General features: G+C 35.2%; 1 protein-coding gene across 1 annotated transcript in view; it reads left to right on the top strand.

Annotated features, from left to right (window-relative positions):
* LOC111054734 overlaps positions 1-26,011 on the top strand; it is a 155,969-nt gene extending 129,958 nt beyond the window's left edge. The window contains exons 3-4 of the mRNA XM_039432336.1: positions 8,304-8,505; positions 23,356-26,011. Coding sequence (XP_039288270.1) covers positions 8,304-8,505; positions 23,356-23,550 — 397 coding nt within the window. The 3' untranslated portion in view covers positions 23,551-26,011. The remainder of the gene's footprint in view (positions 1-8,303; positions 8,506-23,355) is intronic.
* Positions 26,012-27,044: the final 1,033 nt, after the last annotated feature.

The following is a 27,044-nucleotide window of genomic DNA, read 5'->3' as shown; positions in this document are numbered from 1 at the left end:
CAATATACCGTTTCACAACAAATAGTATTCAACTAGAGGATTTGGTAAGCACATAGCGACTTATTGTAAATAGGAAAACAACTTATAAAATGCACAAAAATTCATCATATGTAATGAGCATGTACAAAACACCAAAAAATAGATGAAAATATTAAGGAAGTATGTATATTCAGTAGGCACATGGATACATTTGTGAATTTTGCATGAACCAATCAAATTACAGTAGTCGATGGGCAGCAATAGTGAACCGATTCAAATTTATCTATAGATATTTTTATAAATGATAAGAATTTATATTTATCACTACTCAGTTTATGTATTGGATATGGTCCAAAAAGTTATAAAATATAATACCTAAGATATAGGTAATAACTTAGCAGATTGGCATGGACTATTTGATCTTTTTAATGGTGTAGTAGTGGAATATTTAAATATATGCAAATTTGTAACTCAGAAGTATGATCTTAGAAAATAGGGGTAGAACAGAGCCCACTTGCCTGCCAGATGCTGCCATGGAACGCCACTAAATTTTATAGAGCACAAGTCCCTTTTGTTGAATTGTACGTTTGAGAGATTTAAAAGTTAAATTCATAAATCAATTTGTATAAGACTTAGTGATGCTGTACATTTGAGAGATTTAAAAGTTAAATTCATAAATCAATTTGTATAAGACTTAGTGATGCTATATCAAAGCGTAAGTCATTTAAATATTAATCTATTCCCTTGGAGAAGATGACTTCAGCCACCAAAAATTCCAGGACAACCAGGAAATTTGGATCGCCACCATCGTCTTGTGAAATTCAGCATGTGAGTGATAATTGTCGAAATATATAAATTTTGGGCGCCCTCAATGCTTTGAGTGAAATAAAAATATGAAAAGCTAGCTTGTCAAAAAGGTTATGAATATCAAATTATTATAAAACTTGCGCAAGTCTTAAAAAGGTACAAAAAAGCATATTCTATTGGATAAGAATTGTATCAAAATTTATGTGTCTAAAGATGCACAGTTGAAAGGAGTATTTAAATTTAATATTATAATGTACATATGCTCACTCAATCATTAATTTCATTAGCAAATTATAAAGATATAAACAAAGCTCATGTTCACTGAATAAATTAATTTATCTAATTCCACCAGAGGCCGAACCTTAAGCCCTGAGATATATACTGAGATCTATACATATTAATATATTTGAGATTTATGATTTATCAATTGATTATCTTTATGATTTTTGGAAAGGAAATATATAGTGAGATTTTTAAAATCGACAAGCAGCATCAAGTCGATATCTGAGCTGCATAAAATAAATGCATACGATTAATGATTTAAAAGCACATGGTAACGTTTTGTGCTAAAGAACTAAAAAGTAGTGAGCTAATCTGTGACATTTTATTTTTGATATATTTGTTCTTATTTTTACTATTTCTTGCTTGTTGTAAAATCTGACAAAGCACTTATTTGGAACAGGTCCACTTCTATACTCGTTCCGTTACTACATAGACGTCATGTTGTCCGTTTGCACTGTCCAGTGACGTCACAGTCATGGTTACAGTTAGTATGGTCCATATTCCTCTCAGTTAGCATGGTTCATGGTTCTTGGCATCATATTCAAGTTTGTGTTTCTAATATTATTCGTCATTTCAATTTTAATATTTGTATTATTCAATTTTTTGGAATTTATTTCGTCTTTTAGGCATCTTACTTTCTTGATATTTGCTACTTTTTCATCAAACGTTTGCGAACGTTTGCTTACATGTCTGGCATTTCCGGCCTCTTCTTTGTTAGTGGAGCGTCGGTTTAGTCTCTTGTCTTTCGATCGTCTCTTGTTGGTGAGTGCACACCGCTTCGGTGTACTTTCTCTTCATCCAAATTCATCTGGTTTACTGAACGTTTTTAAATGTGAATTATTCCTTCAAATCAATTCGTTAAATCTTTTCATCAACTGTGATTCAATTATTCATCAATTTCTTTGTGTATTTACGTTGATAAACTTCGTCAAAGTTCCATAGTATTGTGTTAGTGTCTATCGCCATTCTTCTATCAACATGTTTTCGACATTTGAAATTCAAACTTTCAATTTCATCATCTCTACCGTTTGGAAATTGTTCTGGAAATTCCACTACTTGAAATTCGGATTATTTGTTTGGAATTCTACATGTTCCTGCTCACATTCCCATTGTTGGGATTACCTACTGTGTTGGACGCTTCCATTCTCGTCATCACGTGGCCATCATATCATAGCTTGCTGATGTCCTGTTTCTTGGGGTACCGTGGATTCCTTTCCTGTCTGCCTGGCTGCATCTCTTCCTCAAAATTCAATTCAGGTTACGTAAATTGTTTTATTCAATTTTCATTTTACTCATGTATTGCATAACTGTTCATGAAATTACTAACAGCGTGTCGAAACTGGACCACGTTGTTCTCTATTTCCAATTCAAACATTTTAATGTGCATTCATATTATTTTTGTAGCTATCATTCAGCTTTTACGGCAATTAAAAACATTTAATTGTCCGTACTTATTTGGCATTCAAGCCTATGTTCATGAATTCAATATGTTGCAGTGTATGTCTCATTGAGAGCACTGTCCTACGTTATTTCAAGATTTTAATATGTATTACATTCAATTTTGACAGCTACCCTTGGTTTGCAAGCGTATTCTCATATTTGAGTTGTTTAATTGATGTCTAACTTGACATTCAATTCATTGAAGGCCTATGTCGCCTGTATTCAACATTGACAATTATTTCATTGTATTTGATAGCTACCCTTGTCTTGCAAGCGTATTCTCATATCTGAGTTGTTCTATTGATGTCTTACTTGACATTCAAATAATTGAAGGCCTATGTCGCCTGTATTCAACATTAACTTGACATTCAATTCATTGAAGGCCTATGTCGCCTATATTAATGTACTCAATATTAACAATTATTTCATTGTATTTGACAGCTACCCTTAGCTCACAAGCGTTATTTTAAGGACACTGATGCCTATTTCAATGTGTATGACATTGACTTTGGAACTTGCTTATGTTAATGTCAGCCAAGACATTCTCATTCTTGAACTTATTTGTACTAGTGTCAATCAAAACATTTAACCATTTCAATATATAGAGTATTATCTACATCTCATTGTCATTTGTTATTATTCTTTTTAAAATCATTAAGATTGAATTTTTCAGCAGTAACTTTATTATTGTATCATTTAAAATTTTCTATTCTCAATTCAGGTATCATTGACAGTACCTTATCAATTGTTGTTAGTCTTCAATGGTCATTAGTGTTATTGACTTAAATTCATCAAAATTTTGTAATCGCTTATTTTCTAACCGTTTTATTACATGTTGTGATAAAATTCATCTAAAGATTTTATTCGATTTAATCTACTTACACTTGTTTCTGTATGTGGCCATCTGCCTATTATTTTATTAATATTAAATCTCAACTTGTTGACTCATTTTGTCTTTTATTGGCATACTCACCACACTTCAAGCTATCAGTTTTTTATGCACAGAATTCGTAGATTTATTTGTAGGTATTAATACCAACTATCATTCACAGTCCACTGCCCAGACTTTGGATTCTGTCACTTGTTGCTCTATATTTTTCTATATTATTTATTTATTCGTTGATATTTTTCTGTGTAATATATGTATCAAATCTTTTATGGTGTATCCTTTATTTGTTTCCCCACTTCCATGCATGACCAATCTCATTTTTATTTATCTTGTTACCAGTATTGAAATATTAATAAATTTACCATCTGACTTTATTCTTCCTCGAATAAGTTGGTTTAGACAGCAATATATAGCATTGATAATCAAATTTTCGGAAATAATACGTTCCAGAGATTTATATAAATTGTCCAAGAGCAGTGAATTGCGGGAGCTCCTGGGTGAGCCTGTAAGAGTTTTGTCTACTTCATATCCTAAGAACCACAACCAGAATTATATAATTTTTAACTCATGCTTTACCGACTGCAGCCAAGCCAGGCAAACCGTTATTGACTAAAATAATGTCAGAACACACATACAGACCAATACCCAAAAACCACTTTTCGGACTCAGGGGACCTAGAAACGTATAGAAATGTAGAAATTGGGGTATCTCAATTTTTTTCGGAAAGCAATACTTTCCTTACCTATGGTAATAGGGAAAGGGAGGTAAAAAAATTATCAATACTCCAAGGTATAGCTCCGATTGAAGCAGCAGTGCCTAATCAATGTTTTCTCGATGAATGCATTTTAATATTAGTTCCTCAACTTGGTGCCAACCCAATGAAGTCATCTCAAATTAATGCCTACCTGACAGAATTATTAATTTAGTAGCCATTCAACAACTGTTTTGAGGAGGTACTCTCTCTAGATAGTTCTATTAATAGTAACATATGATATGGACATTTCAATTATAATTAAGAGATTGGGAGAAGAAGAATATACATGCTAAAAGACGAACTTTACACCCTTAAAACCACCCTTAGAGTTGAAATATCGCCAAAAGATTTCTGAGTGAGCAACTAGAACGTATGAGGAAGCTATATTCCAAGTTTTGTTGCAATCCATCCTGTAGTTTTCCAGAAATCGTGATCAGTGAGTCAGTAAGTCAGTGAGTCAGTGAGATAAAAATTTTATAAGCATAGAAGAAGATAATACAGAGCGCAAGCACCGACGTGGGTGCTTGTGTTTCAACAGTGTCATGGTTTCAACTGTTGAAGTAGTTTTAGCTCTATAGCCTGGTTCTCATTAGTAGAGTTAGTGATAGAATTCCCTGGGCAAGTACTAACTATCTTGTATACTCTCCCAATGAGAACGTTTATGGTAGAGTACTAGTTTTTAGTAGAGTAGAGTGGGATAGCACCATAGGATAGCTCCACTTGCCTTCCCCCACCACCGCTTCTCACTCTACTCTACCACTAATATGCTAATGAAAACAGTCTCGAGTTAGTAGATTTGAGTCGTGCCGTAGGCTATCAAGTACAAAAGTATTGTTATTTTTTGAAAAGTATTAGTTTATTGAAAAGTGGTTATTTATTGAGGTGTTAATAATTGTTTATGTGTTAATTTATTAAAAAGTGCTGACATTTTAAGGTTAGCTCTGTTTTCTAAGCAACACACTTTACCTACTATTCTCAATTGTAGTGAAAACAGTTACTCGACCAAGTGAGTAGAGAAGAGTTAGTATGCCAGTTACTCGACCACTAACTCTACTAATGAAAACCAGGTTTAGCGGATTGTGGCGTCAATATTGCACGCGAGAGCGCACTGGTGTCAACAATCAAAACTGAGTTACTCATTCACTTGACATAAATAGTTCTCATCTGTCAGTTTAATGTGATTGACCCTCGATATTCATTCGTTAATATCATTTAAATATAACACCAAGGATAGCAAGATACTAATAATAGAGATGATGAAATAAATGCTGCCTCATCAAATTAGAAGTCACAATTAGCTGAATAGTTGGAATTAGTAATCAATTTAGTTACAATTGTCACAAAGTGAATTTTTGTGACGGATGGAGAACCGTCGTCCAGTATAAAATTTGGCGAATTCATTCTATTTTAGAATAAGAATGGGGTCGACTGCCAGATATATTTTGTTGGACTTGTAGTTGTGTAGACTATGTGCATCATCACCATCGCTGTCAACCCCTATAGATCATCAGCAACAGATTCATCATAACCAGAAATTTCCAGATCTTGTTTACCACTCTGGGCGTTCTCGTATTTAGTATTGCAGCAGCAGCAGCCGTATCATCAAAGCGATAGGCAACTACCGAGTTGAGTCGGTATCGTTCTTTTTGTAATTTCTGGTGAGAAATATTGTTTACCGGCCTGATTTAGTGTAGTAATTAGTATCATTGTCATCATTAGCTGCACCCTTAACATCAGGAGCAGCCCTGTCACATGACAATGGCGTGATCGTCTTTTCAGACTCCCATTGGTCGGCAATCTCTTTTCCCCCGGCCTCCTAATTTTCAGCGACCCGGTGCTGCTTCAAGGAGACCCGGGAGAGGTCAGTTGTTCGGTGGTTGAGCGTGAGATCAGGTCGTGAATCTCCTCTCCTTACGACGTTCCCGGTACTAGCTATTTCTAAGGGAATTATTCTATTTTGTGTTAATATAGAATATTGTAGGACGAGTTCCAGACAACTCGAAGTTAGAACTTCCTGAGGGATTTTCTCTCTTGTCGGTTATTTTTCCTTAATTTGTATCACTGGGAGTGAACGAGTTATCCTTGGTTTTGAAACCTGTAAGGGATCTTAAGTTTGTACTACAAACAGTTGAGTGGGAAATTTAACTAGGCTCTTGTAGCGGGTTATTTTTGAGTACTTAATTTATAAGTCTCACGACGTTCAAGTTTAATATGGGAAGTGGGAATCAGTTCGCTATTCTCCGTATCAGTATCCACGTAGGTTCAGGTAATTGTATGTCAGGACTGGTAGTCCGTATATTTTTCCTTCTCTGTAGTAAGGTGGCCTTCAGTTTAAAGAGTGATTTTTCTCCATTGAATTTTTATTCTTGTAGGGAAATCCCTGTCCTTTTTAAAAATAGCTTTTCTCAATTAATTTTTATTCTTGTGGGAAAATCCCTGTTCTTTTTGAGAAAAGTTTTCTCGAATTATTTTTATCCTTGTAGAGAGATTATTATCATTTATGGTAAATTTTCCTTGCTTAGTTTACATACTATAGAGTGGCCCTGTATTTTAAATTCGCTTAGCAGTTTCTGACTTGCTGTAATTCCAAGTAGGAAAAGCCCAATCCTTTTCCTAGAGAACTCAGGTGCAGCTTGAGTTCGTCCTTGTCGAAGTTGGTAGACTGCGACATCCTTTCTCTTACTTTCTCTTCGCATTCCCTATTCTAAAATCCTTTTAGCTCTCAGGTACAGCTTGAGGACTTCCTCGCTGAAGTTTCTAGACTGCGGCATCCTTTCTCTTACTTTCTCTTCACTTTCCCTATTCTAAAATCCCTCTAGCTCTCAGGTACAGCTTGAGGACTCCCTTGCCGAAGTTCCTAGACTGCGGCATCCTCTCTCTTTCTTTCTCTTAATTTTTCCTTCCCTGTTTAGCACGAGATCTCAGTTCCAGACTAGAGATCGTCCCCGTCGCGGTCCTCAGACCAGCGAGAGGTGTAGGAAACCTTATGTAGAGCAGGATCTCAGTCACAGATTAGAGATCGACCCAGTCGCGGTTCTCAGACCACCGAGAAGCTTAGGAGAATCCTTGTAAACCCTTCCCTATCCTCTCATAATAGTCGACATACTGACTATTAATTTAAAAGCGTTTCGGACGATTGAGAGTGATTCCCATACCCTTAAGGGCAGTTACAGATTGGCCCTTAATAACCGGCGCGCAGTCACCAGATTAGCGCGGAAATCCTGTTTAGCAGTTTCAGAATTGCTGAAAATCCTTTCGCAGCTGCAGGCTCGCGATTCAGAAATCCGACACCCGAAACCTCATCCTCCAAGCTTTAATTATCATAAAATTTAAATAGATATACTATGTTTAGCTAGCAGGTCCAGCCTGCTGAGAGCTAGAGCGCAATTCTCAGATTGCGGATTATTGAGCAGATATTTATTTGCTGTAGAGAATAATAATCTTATTATTGATTCTCTGTTCCCTATACCCTATACCGTATATCTCATACCCTGCACCCTATTCTCTATAGCTTACACCCTATACCGTGCCCTATTTAACTACATCTTAAATACTACTAATAGCTCCATAGTTCCGTCATACCTTCACCCCATAGCTCTCACCTTAAACCCCATAGAAAAACCACATCCCGGGCTTGCAGGTACAGCTTGCTCGCTGTCAATTCGCATTTGGTTCACATTGCGTACTACCTTTATAAATAGAATTATTGGTAGGGATCTGATAGTCAGATCCGTCTCCTTGTATAGGATTATCTTAATCTCCCTTAACACCCACCCTGTATTCCAAAGGCCGAGGGCCTAATCGGCCAGCAACGGCACGGAAAAACACTCTTCCCCTGAAATTAAAAATCTCGCGAAAGAAGCAGAGGGTAAAGAATCAGGATAGAGGGAGAAGTGTAGGTCCGGTAACTCCACCTGTCAGTACGGCTACTGACCCCGACCCATATCCGACTGTAGCTAGTCCGCGTTGTAGCAATAATTCGCAATTATTAGGAAACCTAGAGGGTGGAATACAGTATTCTAATACAATATGATTATGGGATACGTGATAATTTTCAGGCACGATTATATATATATGATTTTGAATTTGATAATAGTGGCTTGAAGGCAGTAAGTTTCTTCAATTAAGTAAGTTGACGTTTTCTGTTGATAGATGTAGAAGAGAGCAACACAGTGTTACTGATGCAGAATTGGGTTTTTCTGCCGATATAAAAATCATCAATCGCACAAGTGGAAATTTCGAATTGATGCCAGGGGAAGAGAATAACAACGCCCGTGTGAGACCATCATCCGATTATTTCATTCCTATCAGAAGAGAAATTTGGGACTGCAATCCTCATTCGGAAAGTGCAGGAGTAAGTCCTCTTATGTTGAATAATTTGAGTCATTACCATTACTAGAATGTTATTGATATATATGATATGTTAGAAGATATATTAAATATGTTATGATATATTATGATACATGCTTAGAAGAAAACTAAATTTATACTCCTCAAGGAATTGTGTGTAACAGTAAGTATAGAATAATTGATATGACAGTGGAAGTTTCTTGGAACAAATTGTAGACAAATATAAAAATCAATTCACTGGCCATCAGTATTATTACTTGCCGTTGGGGTGAAAATCACATCTTTACATAGGGAAAGTAAATTATTGAAGAGTCAAGTAATGTACGCCAGTAACGTGCTGTTTACTCTTTCCTCCCCCTTCGCCACAACACTTGTAATATTATAGTGTTGTGCCAGGCACTCTTTTTAATTCAGGCCTTTTCCCTAGTTATAATAGTAAATTTAATACGCAATAGACTAGAGCCATTATTGTAAGTGAGTTAGCGAAATAAATTATTTTCTCTCTCTATTATGAACGGCCATGACTTCGAGTTTCCCATGATAGATATTTAAAAATTGTGGCTCCGAGTCGTCGAGGAATGTAGATTATGGAATTATCTCTAAAACTTAGCCTTCCTGTCGCGACATAAAGTGCGATAAGCTGGAAAACAGCAAGCATTGAAATTATAACAAACTACCGATTTTGCAGTTACTATTTGGTCCAAAGGCTCTAGAAGCCACGCGACAATTGGTCAAATTGATTCTCTTCGCCCAATAGGAGACCTGTTTCTAAATACAGTAGTGGGGGGATTCCCCAACCGCGAGACCAGATTACGTTTCGGAGGACACTTTGCTAGGAGCACTACGAGAGTAAAGATGTAGTCATTATGTTTCCCCCTTTTTGGGCAAGTTTATAAGTTCATATAATTAGTTAATGTAGGAGCTAGTTTTATTTTTATTAATGTTTAAATTTTCTAGTAGTGCCATGTCCTGAAAGGTTTAATTGTGTTTCTTCATCATGTACGAATAATTGTTTCTTCAAATAACCGCTAAGGTATGTAAAATAAGGTTAAAATATAATTTAGGGAATTTAATTGATTGAAACTTCCATAAGAGTATTGAATTAATTAAGCCTGTTATTTTTCAAGTTAATAATATTGATTGAGAATAATCCTTTTGATTTTATTAGTGATGGAAGATAATTATAATTTTTTTCTCTAAAAGACGTATAGAAAGTTTTCAGTTACGTTTCATTTGAGTTATTGTTTCTGGAAATATATTATCGTAGAGTATTGCTGAAAGTCAGGAAGATAGCCTTTAAATTGGAATGAAATTTTTAAGATTATGTTCATATTGAGTTTATGACATTTTATAATTTTATATTTTTCAGACTCTGTTTTCTTATGTCATTAAGGCTTTCAAATGATTTAGTAAATTTTTATGATAGAAATCTTAATAGACGAAGAAGAAAGTTTTTCTTTCCCATGAAATTAATATTAATAAATGTTGGCTAGCGCACAAGTTTCCAATAATACTAGTCGAGCTACTATATGAAAAATTATATTTGATTTTGCAAACCAAACGAAAAATATCATATAAGTTAGCATCATTTCAATCTGAATTATTCCTTTCCTAAGAGTATTATATCAATTTATATAAAAGTTAACATCATAATTAATGAAGTATTCATTTTTCTAAAAGCATTATATTAATTTATTACGAGTGTTTTCATAAAGTTGCATTGTATATTAATGACACTCTGGCAAGTAAATCCGTTTTAATTCAATTTTGAGAATGAAATCAGAACGTCAGGATAAAATCTAAATTAAATAATTGAATAAACTCCTGTTTTAGCTTTTGATGAATTGTAGGAAGAGTTAGAAATTAATGCTGTAATACATTTATTTACAGCGGTTCATGTGTGTCCCCAAACCAACTTTATGTACCACCCCTTTGGTTCCGCAACTTTATGTAACACCGCTTCAAGACACCCGTTCAGACGACAGGTCTAGGGACGTAAGAGGACGTCGCCGTCAAGCCAAATTCAACCGGTAAAAGTTCACCGCCAAAAACAAGGTACTGTAACCCCGACGATAAAGCAACGTACAGACCAACGAAAGTGCAGTGTAGTGAAACAAAGGTTCATTCGAGGATGTCAATCAAAAGTGGGGATTCAAAATTATTATGAAATGGGTTATATGGTTTACTATCGACGAAATTTGGGTTCAACGGGTTTTTTCTTTCTTGAGTAATTTCATGTTGAAATTAATTGGTTATTTTATGACTGATCTTGTTTGGTTTTGTGACGTATTGCTATCTAAACGGGGATAGTAATGCGCCCCCGAATCAGATGAAGAATGTCAACAAAGTAACATGAAATTGTTGTTTCTGTTGTTCGATTTTAGTTGCCAATGTTTATTGAAGCTGTTTGTATTTTTCAATTATTTCAAATTGTAGTGTTATTCCATAGTATAAACCCATTAAATCAGGCATGGCAAGATTAATTGAAGTTTTCTTGACTCTAGCCCGTTCACCTGTATGAATTAGGTATAGACTCAGGTATTTTCTAGATGTGTCGGCCTATTTCTAAATTCTAAATTTTATTCAAAATTATCTTCTTTATCCGCTTTAAAAAGGTGGAGGCACACAACTGCGCCACTGCTGCTGAATGTTTAGCGAAAGGCACAGTGTCATAAATAAAGGCAATTATCCTTCTATATATCTATGAATCTATCTTCTATGGAATAGTAGATCGATGGAATAAACGCTCAATCTGTCGAAATAATGAAATATAATGACTTTTTTCCGATGAGGTGGCAAAGCTTGTGTAGTACTAAATACAAATAATATCATTATAGCCCAGTCAATAAAGGTTTTTTCGATCCGAAAATTAAATGAAAGCTGAATCTTCTACCATCGACAGAACCCTCCCAGAGGGTCATTTTCCCAAAAGTCCCAAGAAATCCCCTTGGAGCTTTCCCCCCTAGCCCCCCTCAAAGTTGAAAAATGCAGGTAATCACGGAAAATCAATTATCTCTGTACCCATTGATCGGAAACAGTTATATTATATGTCATTCGATTCGTTACATTATGGACTACAATATTAGTTATATATATTTTTCCAATAAAATTAACAGTTTTCTTGATAAAATATTATATATGTAAAAATTTAGGAGGCTTGCGATTTGATTTTTTTGTTTTCTTTGATTAACTTTAAAGCAAGTAGTTTCAAAGAAAAATGAGCCGATTAATTAATGTAGCCACATTAATTGCGAATCCATTGATGTATATTGTTATGTATTTGCGATTCAAATTGACGCTGTGGAAGGGGAAACAGCCAACGCGGCTGACTCCCTTCACCATAGTAAACGGAATAATACTGCTGTCTACATTTCATCTCATTTACACTATGGCGCTCGAAACAATTAATTTTGTCTATTGTTTTGACATGCGCTGTATATAGATTTTCACTTTTCAATATTCTAAAAAAATATTACAATTTTCCTGATTTAACCATGCTCATGATAAAAATCAGGATTTCCTTGTTTGCTCACAGAATTTATTATATTAATTTGAAGTGTGCCTTCTCCATACGAGTCAGAGGTAACACAATTTGATAACTCTAGTTTCAGATATAGATGTTTTTCAATGAAGTTTGATGATATATTATGTGTCCGACTCTTTCATCTTATCCTTATTTTGTGAAAAATGAAGATTCAAAATTTCTTTCCATAGCTTTTCTTGTGTTTTATCTTGTTTCATGACTCTTTATAATTTAAACACTTTATAATGGAAAGAATATCATCAGATCACGTGAACAAAAAAATAAAATAAAAGGGTGGACCTACCTGAGATACTATATGATAACACTGTACTCCTGATAAGTTGAAAATTTTCAAGCTGAAAGTAGATTAATTTGTTACACATTCGGTTCAAATATTAACAAATGATACCAAATATTACCAATATTATCACATATAGTGAGAACGAATTACTTTGAAGCTTTCTATTCTCACTGAACATGAAGAGGCAATTACCAAGCCAGATTCGCAGTTCCGTTCAAATCATTATTATCAGAGCTTTCAAATTGATGCTATGTAACTATGGATGTTATCCCCATCTCAGAATTTCCCTATTAATCCTTATCCTGATTCAGAATAAAGTAGTTGATCTCTATAATCTCAAAAATCAATGTACAGTACCTATAATAAATAGTGAAAATAACAAAATTTCTAGTAATAATGCAACTTTTTCCAGGTACGAATTTCAAGGCTCATAAAATGACTTATCTCATTCACAGGCAGAAATTCCAATGATCATCATAATAGTAATTTAATGAAAATTGTTTGTATTGTACATTGTTCGACGTAAGATAAGCTACATTTTTAAGGTAATCAACGTATTTAGATTATCATGTTTATGAATGAAAGCGGGACTGTGATAGAAGATTGGTCAAACTGAAATATAAACATTATATACAATACATATTTCTGATCAACTATAATTACAAATGATAGTATCAAGCCGAAATGAATTGAGCAACTGAATTTCAAAGTTACTATCCACTGTTCAAATCACACTGTGATTTCCTTTTACTTCCAAATGGATTGAATTGCCCCACTCTTCAACATAACAATTATTGTAAAAAAACCAGTGGAATGTGAACGTCATCCAAATAGCATTTGAATTTCAATTTTCAGATCATGAAATTCATAAAAAACTAATTCTTGAGAGAATAGTGAAGAATTGCAAACAGTGCAAGTAACATTGATACAAAGCGATACAATGAAAATCAACATCAATTAATTTAATACTGGACTTATCAAATTTATATTACCTTTAATTTATATTATTTATGAAGCTTATAAAATGTGAACCAACATTTTGAATTTTCTCTACTGGAGCAAAACATCGATAGAAAATAAAGAAGAACCCATTATAAGCACAATATACTTGTATACTAGAATTCACTTGAACTAACTTATCACTTCAGCCCTTCAATGATCACAATGAACTAGAATGGTATAAAAACAATGAAATTGATAATCAGGTACAATTTTCAAATAGCTTCACCCAACTGAATCTGTGAATGCTAAGTCATAAGAAATCATGTTCAATAGATTTAATTTGAATGCTTCAAATAGAACATGATCTATTCTTTTGGTGCCCTAATCAAAATCAATTTCAATCAACATTAATTGACATGAAGAAAAGCTTCTGCCAACCTTGTGTAATGAATGACAAGATGTGAGTGGAGGTGAAAAATCTATATGTTAACAGAAATAATAAAAGATGATGAATCATCTTTCAATTATTCTTATATGGTAGGGTACTTTGTGGTTAAATGTGAAACACTTTTATGATTTTCCTACCTTTTATGCATGCTTACTCTTCCTTAATTTGTATGATTACATGGCTTTCATCTTTAGAATCTACTGAATTTTCATATTGGACTGTCTAAATAATGTAGATTCAACTAGTAAGAACGGAAGATAAGCTACTTTACAGAGAGAATCATAGAAAGTTTCAACTCAACAAGCCCAATGTATAAATTTTTTATGCCTCAGCCGTCATATATATTTTGCTCAACTGACTGAAGGTATATTATCAACCTGGCTTGGAAAATATCAACTGTAGAAAACAGCAAACACTGCACGCTATGATTTTTCAGGAAATTGCCACTGTTAACACTATTGTATTCTATTATTTATCTAATTTTTTGACATTCATAACTTATGATAAATTTTAGCATAGAATTTATGATCATACGAACATATTTTAAATATGTATTATATTATGTAATTAATATCTTTGTCTGTCATAGAATGCATGATTTAGCACATACATATAACAACAAAATGATTTTAGAGAATTTAGAGAATTAAAATGTGAAAAATTAGTTTCATCACATGTCAAAACAACAGACAAAATTGATTGTTTCGAGCGCCATAGTGTGAATAAGATGCAACTTAGAAAGCAGTAGGCCTTCTGTATTTTACTGTTTACTATGGTGAAGAGAGTCATCCACGCCGTACCGCGTGGACTGTTTCCCCTTCCACAGCGTCAAATCGAATCGCAAATAAATAACAATATACATCAATGGATTCGCAATGAATGTGGCTACATTAATTATTTGTCAAATTTTCTTCAGATTATTTGCTTCGAAGTTAATCGGAGAAAACAAAAATCAAATCGAAAAACCCCTAAATTTTTACATATATATTATTTTATCAAGGAAACTGTTTGATTTATTGAGAAAATGAATACGACTAATATTTTAGTCCATAATGTAACGAATCGAATGACATACGATAGATTTTTTCCGATTAATGGTTACAGAGATAATTGATATCCAGTGTGCTGTTTACTATGGCCATATATAGGACTTATTTTATCTGTGCTATGGCTAAGAGAGTCAGCCGCGCCGTTCCGCGTCGACTGTTTCCCCTTCCACGTCGTCAAATCGGATCTCAAATGCATAACAATATACATCAATGGATTTGCAATGACAGTGGCTACATTAATTATCTGGCTCATTTTCCTTTAAAACTACTTGTTTCGAAGTTAATCGAAGAAAACAAAAAAAATCAAATCACAAACCCCCTAAATTTTTACATATATATTATTTTATCAAGAAAACTGCTAATTTTATTGTAAAAATATATATAACTAATATTGTAGTCCATAATGTAACGAATCGAAAGACATATAATATAACTGTTTCCGATCAATGGTTACAGAGATAATTGATTTCCCGTGTTTACCTGCATTTTTCATGTTTTAGGGGGCTGGGGCGGAAAGCTCCAAGGGGATTTCTTGGGACTTTTGGGAGAATGACCCTCTGGGAGGGTTCTATCAATGGTGGGAAATTCAGCTTTTATTTAATTTTCGGATCGAAACTGCTTTTTTGGACCTTCATTGACTGGGCTATTATAAGGGTTCTTGAAATCTGGTGTGGCGCACACACACAACTTTTCTTGCCATTATGAACATTTAGATTATACTCGTAGGTAAACGAGTATATAGTGTTGTAATGAACGTTGTTCATTACAACGAGTGTACCGTATGAACGTTGTTCATTACAACGAGTGTACCGTATTAATTTCATAATAATAATTAATACCTGATCACTTAGATCACCTAACTTTAGTGTTCATGAGCAAAAATTATTGGAGGGAGCTGGTAAATCTTTAAATTGAAAAATATAACCTCATAGAGAATGAACAAAATGTATTTGGCAAGTTATAAAACCATTTATCCTATGCATTATTCATTATACATGGTTATTCATTATAACCATTTTTCACTATTTTCTTGTGCAATCAAACGGAAAAACATCAGTCTTTTAACATAAAATATCCATATCATGCATCTTTGTGTGTATGAGTCAATAATCAAGCATGTCCCATTTTGGGAAGGTTGGTATAACTTTGAATAAAATTTTTTCCAATATTTTATATTGGTAGTAGCTTCATGAATAATAGGACAATTATATTTGGTGATGTTGGCAGAGTGCTTCTTCCACGTCCATTCTTCAACTGATAATGAGTTATTAACTTGAAACCGATCTCCTGGTGACAAATGATTTTGTCGGAGAAGGCTTAGTTGTTGAAATTGTGCTAGACCCTGAGATCTGCGGATTTTTATCTGATCAATGGTGTGATCCTAATTCTAGTGGTTTGAGGGTTTTGGAATTAAAAACATAGATATGCGGTTGAGTGACTGCTCTTATAATAATGAGAATAATATAGAGAATATTACAAAATACATCTTTACATGGATAATCTGATAATCAATCTGTCTTTAAGAGACCGAATACACATGTCTTAAGAGACCAAATACATTACGTCTTTGAGAGACCAAATACTCATGTCTTTAAGAGACCAAATACAATACGTCTTTAAGAGACCAAATTTACGGGGCGCATCAGATATTGTAGTGGGGGTATCAAGTACTTATCTAAGATCTGTCGTCCTCGAGTCCGGTGTCCAAAGGGTGATGGATAAGGATGAAGGGTGATGGCCTCCAGGCATCGGGCTAGTGGCGTCAGATCGAAGATCGTCTTTCAGCCCCGCACGGCAAGGTCAGATGTCCGATATCACCGGCCATCTCGGTCGGCGAATTCGTAAGCCCTCGTTCGACAGCAAGGCATATTTACAGCACGATCCTCGAATGAGTATTCAAGAATACACACACAAAAAAAAAACCTGCAACACAAGTCACACTACTTAGTAATGCTAGAATAAATAACATACTAAATATTGTATTCAATGAATGATTTCTCAAGAAATCATCTAATGAATACAATACATACAATTTTCATAAATATTATAGGTTTTAATTGTAGAATTTGAAATCTATAATGAATGGGATTATGAAAAGAAATTACTAGTTAAAAGAATGATGAACAGTTACAGAGTACCAGTTGATGTACAACCAGTGAGTATTCCAAACTTTACTCACAATTACAAAATGCCAGAGATATAATTTTTTTTTTTTTTTTTTAATCACATTACTATTGCTATCTAGTCTTGAGACTAATGAGCAAATTTTATCAAACCTAATTTACTAATTGTATATAATATGGACTACAGTGAAACTCTCTTTAGAATTTCTTACTGCTACCTACTAATAATTATTATGTACATCTATTAACTGTACTACTTAAGCTAGATTTCACTCAATCACTGCTCTGCTTTTTCACTAGACACCACTTTCACTGCACACCAATTCAAATGGTTTCCTTCTTTTCAGTCTCCGCACCAACCCTCCGTTGTCTAGCAGCTGGATTGCTTCGACGTTCGTGTGTTGGTGGAGCCGTTCTTCATGACTTTCTGCATACCTTTGAATCTCACAGGATACCATGTTGACTCCCAGGTCCCTATGGATGTCGCTGTTCCGCACATACCAGGGAGCATCAACGATGTTTCGGAGCACCTTGTTCTGGAATCTTTGTATGATGGTGACGTTGCTCTGTTTGGTGCAGCCCCATAGTTGTATTCCATAGGTCCAAACAGGTTTGAAGATCTGCTTGTAGAGGAGCAATTTGTTTGGTATTGAAAGTGATGAGTTTCTTCCAATAAGCCAGTAGAATTCCTTGTATTTTATGTTCAGTTCTTCTTTTTTCTTTTTGACATGCTCTTTCCAGCGAAGCTTAGCATCAAGAGTCATACCTAGGTATTTAGCTTGATTTTCATGTGGTATATTAATTCCATTGATGTTGATTGGAAGGTACACAGCTCTCTTGTTGGTGAAGTTAACATGAATCGACTTTTCCTCATTGAGCTTCATTCTCCACTTTTTGGTCCAGTCTTGTATCTTGTTGACAGATCTCTGAAGCTTCGCTGTTGCAATACCAACATCACTGTCTACTGCTAGTAGGGCGGTGTCATCTGCGAACGTGGCTGTGGTATTCTCCTCCAAATTAGGGATATCACTAGTGAAGAGAAGATAAAGGACTGGTCCTAAAACACTTCCTTGCGGAACTCCTGCTTTTATCTCTCTTAGATCAGAATATGAATCTTCATATTTGACTCTAAAGTACCTTCCTGTCAAATATGATTGCAATATTTCTGTAAATTGCTTAGGAAGCATTTTCTTCAGTTTATAAAGAAGTCCCTCATGCCATACTTTGTCAAAAGCTTGCCCTATGTCGAGAAAAACTGCTGAACAAACCTTTTTTCTTCCAAGCTCTTCTCTATTATATTAACTATCCTATGTACTTGATCAATTGTGGAGTGTTTTTTTCTGAAACCAAATTGATGATTAGGAATTAATTGCTTTCTCTCAATTATTGGCTTGAGTCTACTCAATAATATCCTCTCAAACAACTTTGATAACACAGGTAACAATGAAATTGGTCTGTATGAAGCTACTTCATGTGGTTCTTTTCCTGGCTTGAGTAACATTATAACTTCAGCTACTTTCCAGACTCCTGGTACAAATCTGAGTCTGAATGAAGCATTCAGGATGTTTGTTAGCTTGATGAGTGCTTTCCTTGGTAGATGCTTCAGGACTAAGCCAGTTATCAGGTCAAATCCTGGAGTTTTCTTAGCATTCATAAGTTTTATTTCCTTTCTCACTTCTTCTACTGAGACATTCATTAGTTCTTGATTTTCCTGCATGATGTTACCTTCAATTTCTAGATCTTCTTGAGCTGCAACGTTTGGCTGGAAGACATTCACAAGATGATCAGCAAATGCCTGTGCCTTTTCTTCATTATTCTTGGCCCATTGTCTATTCAGTTTCCTAATAGGGGGAACTTGTTGGATGGGTGTTTTTATTTTCTTAGAAGCCTTCCATAGTGAGTAATCAGTGTTGCCTTGTCCTGTCAAATTACTCAAGTAACTGTTGATTGATTCATTTTTAATAAACTGTATCTCTCTTTTCAGTTCCTGTGTGAGAGTATTCAGTAATCTTTTATCTTGAGGAGAACGTGAATGCTGCCACCTCCTTCTAGCTCTTCTTTTCTCTGCAATCATTTCTCTTATTTCCAATGGATAATTATTTCCTACTGTTCTTCGTTTCCTAGTCTGCGGAGTATTACACCAGGCTGCCTGTTGTATATCAGTAACAAATTTTTCCAGCTCCTCATCTATTTGATCTGCAGTTGTTAATGGTGAATTCAGGTTAATTCTTTCCTCCAACACTTGCTGAAAGCCATCCCAATCTGTATACTTATTAACTAGTGTGGGATAATTATTTTGTTTTTGTAAAATAGTGTCACTCAACTTCAGAATAATTGGAGAGTGGTCTGAATTGAGATCAAAACTTTCCTCTACTTGCAAATAGTTTACTGAAATGTTTTTGATTATGAAAAAGTCTATGAGATCAGGTATCTTACTTGTATCTGTAGGCCAATAAGTTGGTTTTCCAGTTGAAAGAGATTCACATCTTGACTCTCTTACAGCTTCGTAAAGTACCTTGCCCTTATGAGTTGTTAATCGTGATCCCCAATGAATGTGTTTTGAATTGAAGTCACCGCCAAGGATAAATCCCACATATCAAACATTGATAGATGATCTTCTTTTCTGAATGAATATCGAGGAGGACAGTAGACAGCTGCAACTACAAATCGATAATTAACTGCTTCCACACATACTCCTATCAATTGAATTCGTTCAGTTTCTAATTTAACGTGTTCATTATGCTGAATGCTCTCTTTGATTATGATTGAACTCCCCCCTCTCGCAACATTGTTGGGATGTAAGGCGTGGTAGGTCCTGTAACCTTTAAATTTTATGTAGGACTGTTTTGTAAAGTGAGACTCAGAAATGAGACAAATATCTACATTATCTATGTTTAGAACTGCTTCCAATTCCAGTTGTCGTTGTAAGAGTCCATTTGCGTTCCATTCCATTATGTTTAGTGAACGAATCATTTTGGTTTTTGTTGTCTATTATTGTCTAATTTCTCGATGCGAGATTGAAGGGATGAAATTATTTTCTCTTGTTTATCAAGTTTAGATAAGATGAGCTGTAGGATTTGTGAGGTGTCTTTTACTTCTTCATTTTTCTTCATCTGCGATTTATTTTCTTTGGATACGATTTCGGCGAAAGTCATTCTCTTTTCTGTGGGCCTACTTTGATGTTGAGTGGGCCTACTTTGAGAATTAGCCACATTCCGAGCCTGAGAATCGACAACATTTTTTGATGTTATATTCTTACTGGCTACCCTACTCGAGTTACGTATTTTTTGTAACTCAATTGCTACAGAGCAACCACGGTAGCTTGCAGGATGAGCTTCACCACAATGAATGCATTTCGGTAGTGCTTCACTAGGTTTCGTACACTCCTTTGATGCATGTTTTCCAGCGCACTTCACACATCTGGCCTCCTTGTTGCAATAAGCCTGAGTGTGGTTGAAAGCCTGGCAACGCTTACATTGAGGTATTAGATTAACTTTCTTCAATGCTTCAACTTCTACTCTGCAACCCAGAATATGTTTAAGTTCAAAAACCTTCTTAACATTCTCTTCTGCGCTGAACGAAACCATGAACATGTCTAATGGTTCTTTAGTTTTCCACTTCAACTTATTCACTACATCTACCACTAGCAATCCCTTAGCCTTTAAGTCCTCCATTATGGATTCTATACTACAGGAGTGATGAAGTTTTTTTATCATCACTCTTATGGGTCTCACCTGTTTGTTTTCATACGAGTGCCAGTTGAAACCATCGTTGATTAATTCTTTTGTAATATTTCTGTACGTTTCTGAATCTACTAATTTACTTTGAAAGTCTCTCTACTCAAGAGCTTTATTCTAAATTTTTCATCTGAAGTCACTTTTTTCAAACTTTTATGAAGAGACTCCAGGCTCTTTATACCATCCACTATGATTGGTGGCGGTGGCGTTTCTTTCTTCTTGTTCTTTACTTCCTCACCTTTATTCTTCTGCAATGAGGTGATTTTGTTCAACTGACGATGGTTACCAGTAGGCTCATTCTTTGGTTCAGGAGACAAAGTACTATTTAGTTTCCTCTTCTTTGTAGTACGTTTGTTACGGGCCCTGATCCACTCAGTCTCTTTTGCCAACTCCTCCTCATTAGTTGAGTAGTTTTCAGCAACTGCTGGACTGCATGGTTGTTGAATGTTCTGTTCTATTTTTTGAAATCGCAATTCTAAGTCTTCAATTCTCCGCTGAAGTTCTACGTTGCTCTTCTCTAGCTGCTTTCTCTTCTCATCCGACTCCTTCCAGGCGATGAAGAGTGCATGCTCGGCGGCTGAATGGAGCTTATTTGATTTAATATAACGATCCGGTGAACACTGGATCTCTGATGGTTTGGTGGTGTCCATGTTCTCGATGTTGCTTTCCTCGTCTTCTTGCTCTTCAAACTCCGGGGCAAGAAAACTGGGTAGTTTCAACAATTTTCCACTTGACGTAGCCATAGTCAATAATTTGCGAACATACTTTTCGAAAAGCCCTCGTACTCACTCACGATCGCGGAAACGCGAGCGCGAACGAAAAATGGAGGCCGCGCGAAAGTAGGTCACTTCGATTGCATAAAGACGGCGGATTTTAACCGAAATTTGATGCAATGTTTTGTTCCACTTAAATACCGTGAACAATCAACTGCTGACTCACTACTTCTACTACACTACACTACGAGTACGTCTGCACTGTATGAGAGCTAACGCGATACTGAGAGATATAAATGACTGTATCAATAAAATAAAGGATAGGAATATACTCCATTTAGTATAACTATTAGGATATCGTCATAAATCTCAGATGTAAGGCTGCAAAATTGAGTAAAATTAAAATTATCGGAATAAAGACAATACAACAATACTAGAAAATATTCATTACTCACCCTTAAATGGGTTTTCGACTGTCACTAATCCATAGCCTACAATAATAATAAAGTGCAGCAGTCAACCGCTCTGAATGGAAACTAACTATGCCATTAATAATTTAATAAACGGATTAGCGATTTCAAAACTGATGGGATAAATGATTCCCAATAATATAATTTTAGTCTCCAGGAGAGAATAAAAAACTGTCTGGAAAAGACATTATTCAATCAGGCCAATAAATAATTAAGCTCAGAAAACATGTCTGTACTCTACAGAATATAAAAGCGGTCTCCTGTTCAGGTCTCCAAGTCGACCTAATCAGGCTCAAAAATAGGTATCATGGCTGGCAATGTAGCCAAAAGAAAATTACCAATTACAAAGGACGTGGTGGGGACGACCACCAGCACTCTAATAAAATTTTATCTTGAGGAAGTTATAATGTTGAAAAAAAAAATTTCGGCACAAACTAGTGAACTGGAGTGATGAGTCGAGTGGTGGCTGCGTGGTGGTGGCTCTAGTGTGCAATGCTATCAAATTTTGATGGTGGCGCTTCCATGGAAGCTACTGTGGAAAGACACATGCTGGAGACACACGACGCGGTTAGAATCAACAGTTGCCTCTCTCATTAAATTTGAGTTTCAATAATCACATTTTCTCGAATTTCGAGTTATTTTTCAATTTTGGATGAAAATGTTACTGGACATCAATTGTAGCGATTTGCATGCTCAATCTCTTCCACTTAAAATTTTTCATTTAAATTGTATCTGAAGCCTCATAATTGGAAATCTAAAATCAAACTTTGCACAGATAGGGTGGAGCTCCTGAATTTTTTACAGATATGGGACTTGTGAGAGTTGATAGAGCTTATCAATGACTAACTTTAGGTAAAAATTTGATCGAAATCGTTGGAGTCGTTTTTGAGAAAATCGTGAAAACCCCTGTTTTTGACATCATTTACGCCATTTTATCCGCCATCTTGAATTGCATTTGATCGTAATTGTTCGTGTCGGATCCTTATTGGGGAAGGACCTTAAGTTACAAATTTCAAGTTATTCCGTTAATTGGGAGATGAGAATATATCGTGTGCACAGACACAGATACACTCATACACACACACATACAGACCAATCAATACCCAAACCCCACTTTTTTGGACTCAGGGAACCTTGAAACGTATAGAAATTTGGGTACCTTTATTTTTTTGGAAAGCAATATACTTTCCTTGCCCTATTACTATGAGTAAAAATAGGAGTAGCTTAGAAAAAAGAAAAATAACTATCCCGATCATGGATGATCGACTCTATTAAATCATAGCATTCTAGTAAAACATAATTAAGTATCGTGGATTTCGTCTCGAATGAATGGTTCTCTATGAAATAATATGATCATGAATGTTTCTTTTTGAATCACTGTATCAACTGTAGGGTTTTGTTTAAGTGTAAGTACTCGTAAGTTGATGTGCACAAATGGACAAAGGGTGTTGATAACCACTTTCTAGAAATAGATCGTACAAAATTCAACGTGATTGTACAATATAACAGCTTTTTGTTTGAGGAACATTTATTTTTTTCTGTTTACAGCTGAAGGTTTACAGAATAGTAACTGAATTGATCAGCATCAAGGAGATCCTGCAAGTAAAATACTTTGAAGGAGTTGAAGTATCTTCTGTGAATTATTTCGGACAAGGATGGAGAACAAAAGTAAAAGAAATTCGATACATTGGAGAATATAATAAGGGAACTGGTGATTATAGAGCACTGAAATACAGTGAGTAAAATTCAATTTTGGACTGAAGGCAGTTATGTCTACAAATTTTCGCCCTTGTCTGTATATAAATAATTCGTGAGAGTCACGGGAACAGCTAAATATTTCTTTTACAAGAATGATTTGATAATATCTTTCCATGGGGATTCTATTCCAATCAGAAAAACTACTTTTCTGTCACTTCAAAATTCTGGTCCACCATCTTGGAGCCACCATTTTGAAACGAACTTCATTTTTAGTATGGAAAGGTGGCCATTCATAAGGTACAAATACACCGTTTAAAATGTATTCACTTAAAACATCTATATCATATTAAAGCTACAAATGGAAAAAAAACTCACAGCCAATACAAGTTTTTGTCTTGGAAAACCCACCTTAAAATCAGTTAGAGAACACACTGGAGGCTACAGGAAAACCCCGAAATCAAGAGAATATGACCCTCCTAGCTGGCACCCCTAGAGCCACCCAAAAATGTTTCGACACATTTAAATCAGCCTCGCACAGTAAATTCGATACAAGCTTTTTTGTTTAGCTCCCGGAGATAAGTCTATATCCATGGTTGATCAGACCAAATTCAAATGGCGACCCAGGAAAGGAAGTTTTCATCGGAAATTTGAAGTTTTTCCAAATTTGAAAAATGTTCAGCCAAAAACTATGAATTCCCTGTGAAAAGTGAACACCGAATCTGTTGCATAGAACACTGAAGGCTACTAGAAAACCTTCAGACCTTGAAAATTCTGCCCCCTGTCATCCCTTATTCTGGTCCCCTCCCCCAAATATTTGGTACAAGAAGCGCAAAGAAATACTAGCATTGATGTGCAGTCAGACTAGTTACGCCACTGCCTGGGCCCCCCAAATATTCAAGACATATTTAAATTTGATTCCCATGAAAAATGTATAGAAAGCTTTTTTGTTCAGCTCGCAAAGTTTAAAGTCATAGCTAAATTTCAACCAAATTCAAAAGGCAATCCAGGAAGGGTCGTTTTCATCGGAAATTTTAAGTTTTCCAAATTTCTCAGACAAATTTCTCTATGAGTTCCCTGTGAAGAGTGAACACCGAATTTGTTGCATAGTACACTGGAGGCTATATGGGAAAACTTCCAGACCTTGAAAACTCTGCCCACTAGCAGCCCTGCCCCCCCCCCCAAATATTTGGGAGACAATCAAATTTGCTTCCCACAAAAATTTATTAGAAGCTTTTTTATACAAATTCAAACCAAATTTCCTAACCTACCCTACCTAACCTACCTTATCTAACATACTCCACCTAACCTACTCTATATAAACCACCCTTTCTAATCTACCCTACCTAAACCACTCTGAAAACCTTCTTCACCCACACCACCTCACCTGAACCACCCTACCTGAACTACCCTACTACCTACTTCCTGAACTACCCTACTATATACCTACTACCTGAACTACCCAGGTGGGCGAAGCCATCTGCCGATTGCGAGTATATCATTAAATAATACAATAATTAAATGAATGAGTAGATCGAAAATCCAAAAAAAAGAAAACAATAAAATTGGCATCTGAATACTTTTAATAGGAAAGTTCAATCCGTAAGATTTTTACTGTTCTCATTTATTCAATTTCTGTATGATTTACGAATATCTCTTAATCTTTGAAACTGATATATTGATGTGCAGTCTTCGCCATTCATTTTGTCTTTAAATTCTGTATCAAAACATGTATCATATTACCAACTTCTACTCAAAAAAATGAATTTGATTTCGAAATGGTGGCCAAGATAGCCAAGATGATCCAAGATGGCCAATGGGAACCTTCTGTCAAATCATCCCTGTGGAAGAGATATTGAGCTGTTGCTATAATTTTTATTAACTCTGTATCCTTATGTGACACATCTTCTGATAAGCGCCTCAATAGATTTTCATGTAATTCATCAAACATGTTTTTTTTTGGTTTGGTCGTCGACGTATGTCAGCTGTTTTTCGAAATTTAGTATTTCGAGGATAATATTAGGAAAAAGGATTTCTGGGATATTTCATAAGTATGAAATACTCTCAATTTGCATTACTCTGATGTATTTGCCTTATTGTCACTGACTGTCAGTGTGCTACTGCTCTGTGTAATCTGTGATGTAGTTATTATATCAACGTATGCAATTTTCCTAGTTCAGTGTACTATTAACTAAGTGTTGAATGCTTATTTGATTTCTATTCCGAAATTCATTCCTTCATAGGTAGTTTTTTTTAGTTTAGTTTCCTATCTGAAAAATTACACAATTCAGAGGATAATCCAGATTCAGCATTTACTAATTTTCTCTTATAATAGATATGTATAGAATAAATCAATGAACCTAGTTTTAAGAGTAATGGAATGTGTGGATATGAAAAATCTTTTTAGTATGAATTTCCTACATTTTCCATCAGTTCCTGTATGAAATCTGAATATGTTCCAAAAATTTCCATAGAAAATATGAGCTTTTAGTTGGGTATTAAAAGAAAAACCTGTTACCTTACCTGTTTACCTGCTACCTGTTTACCTTATCTATTACGCATGAGTACTCGATGGAAACACTCTGATATTCAGAAAATAAAGGTGAATAATGATAGACCAATCGTAAAAATATTGTATGGAATGAAAGTGCAATGAACTTAGAATCCCCAAATAAAAACTTTTCCAAGAATGTTTCTCCCACTAAAAGTGGCATCAGACCTTCGGAATATAACAAAGAAAAGATCCATAGAATTTTTCAAATTTATCAAAAATTATCGCTATTGAAAACATATGACAAGTAAGGTGTTGGTGCTTACCTTACACCAGATAATATTCTATATCTGGTCTAAGGTGTTTAACACAACAAGGTACCTAGAATACATTGTATGTTGATGTTTACCATATCAAAGTGTTGCCGGCTCCAGACATGCGTCATTCGGCAAACACGGGGAAGCGACTCGCTGAATCGCCAGTAGTGTGGGTGGATATTTGTCTATTCGGCAAGCAGCGATCATTCATACTCGTTGTTTTCACGGCCAGTGTGGATCTTCTTCACACATAAAAGTGGACGAATGTTCGGCAAAAGGCGAACTTTCCCTCATCCACAAGCCGGCTCCAGACATTCGGCATTCGGTGAACACCGAGCATACTTGCCGAATCACGAGTAATGTAAATGGATGTTTGTCTATTCGGTAAGCAGCAAACATTCGTGCTCGTTGTTTTCACGGCCAGTGTGGATCTTTTCACACCTCAAAGTGGACGAATGTTCTGCAAAAGGCGAACTTTCTCTCATCCACATATTCGGCTTGGTGCTTGTATAATTTGTTGTTTGTTCTTGGATTTGGATCTACGTTGAGGTTAAATTAATTTGTACAAAAGATTTTCATTTTATTACAGTCTGTACACGATCGTTAAGTTATTGATATCAATCACTTTTAATAATTATTATAAAGAAGCTAATAAATTCTAATCTTGATAATAACCAGTCTCGTCCAGGTTACTGAATTATAGCCTGAATTCTTAAAATGTTTTGAAAGTTTCT

Source organism: Nilaparvata lugens, chromosome 7, assembly GCF_014356525.2.
Source record: "Nilaparvata lugens isolate BPH chromosome 7, ASM1435652v1, whole genome shotgun sequence".
NCBI lineage: Eukaryota > Metazoa > Arthropoda > Insecta > Hemiptera > Delphacidae > Nilaparvata > Nilaparvata lugens.
This window is presented reverse-complemented; position numbering and strand designations above follow the sequence as displayed.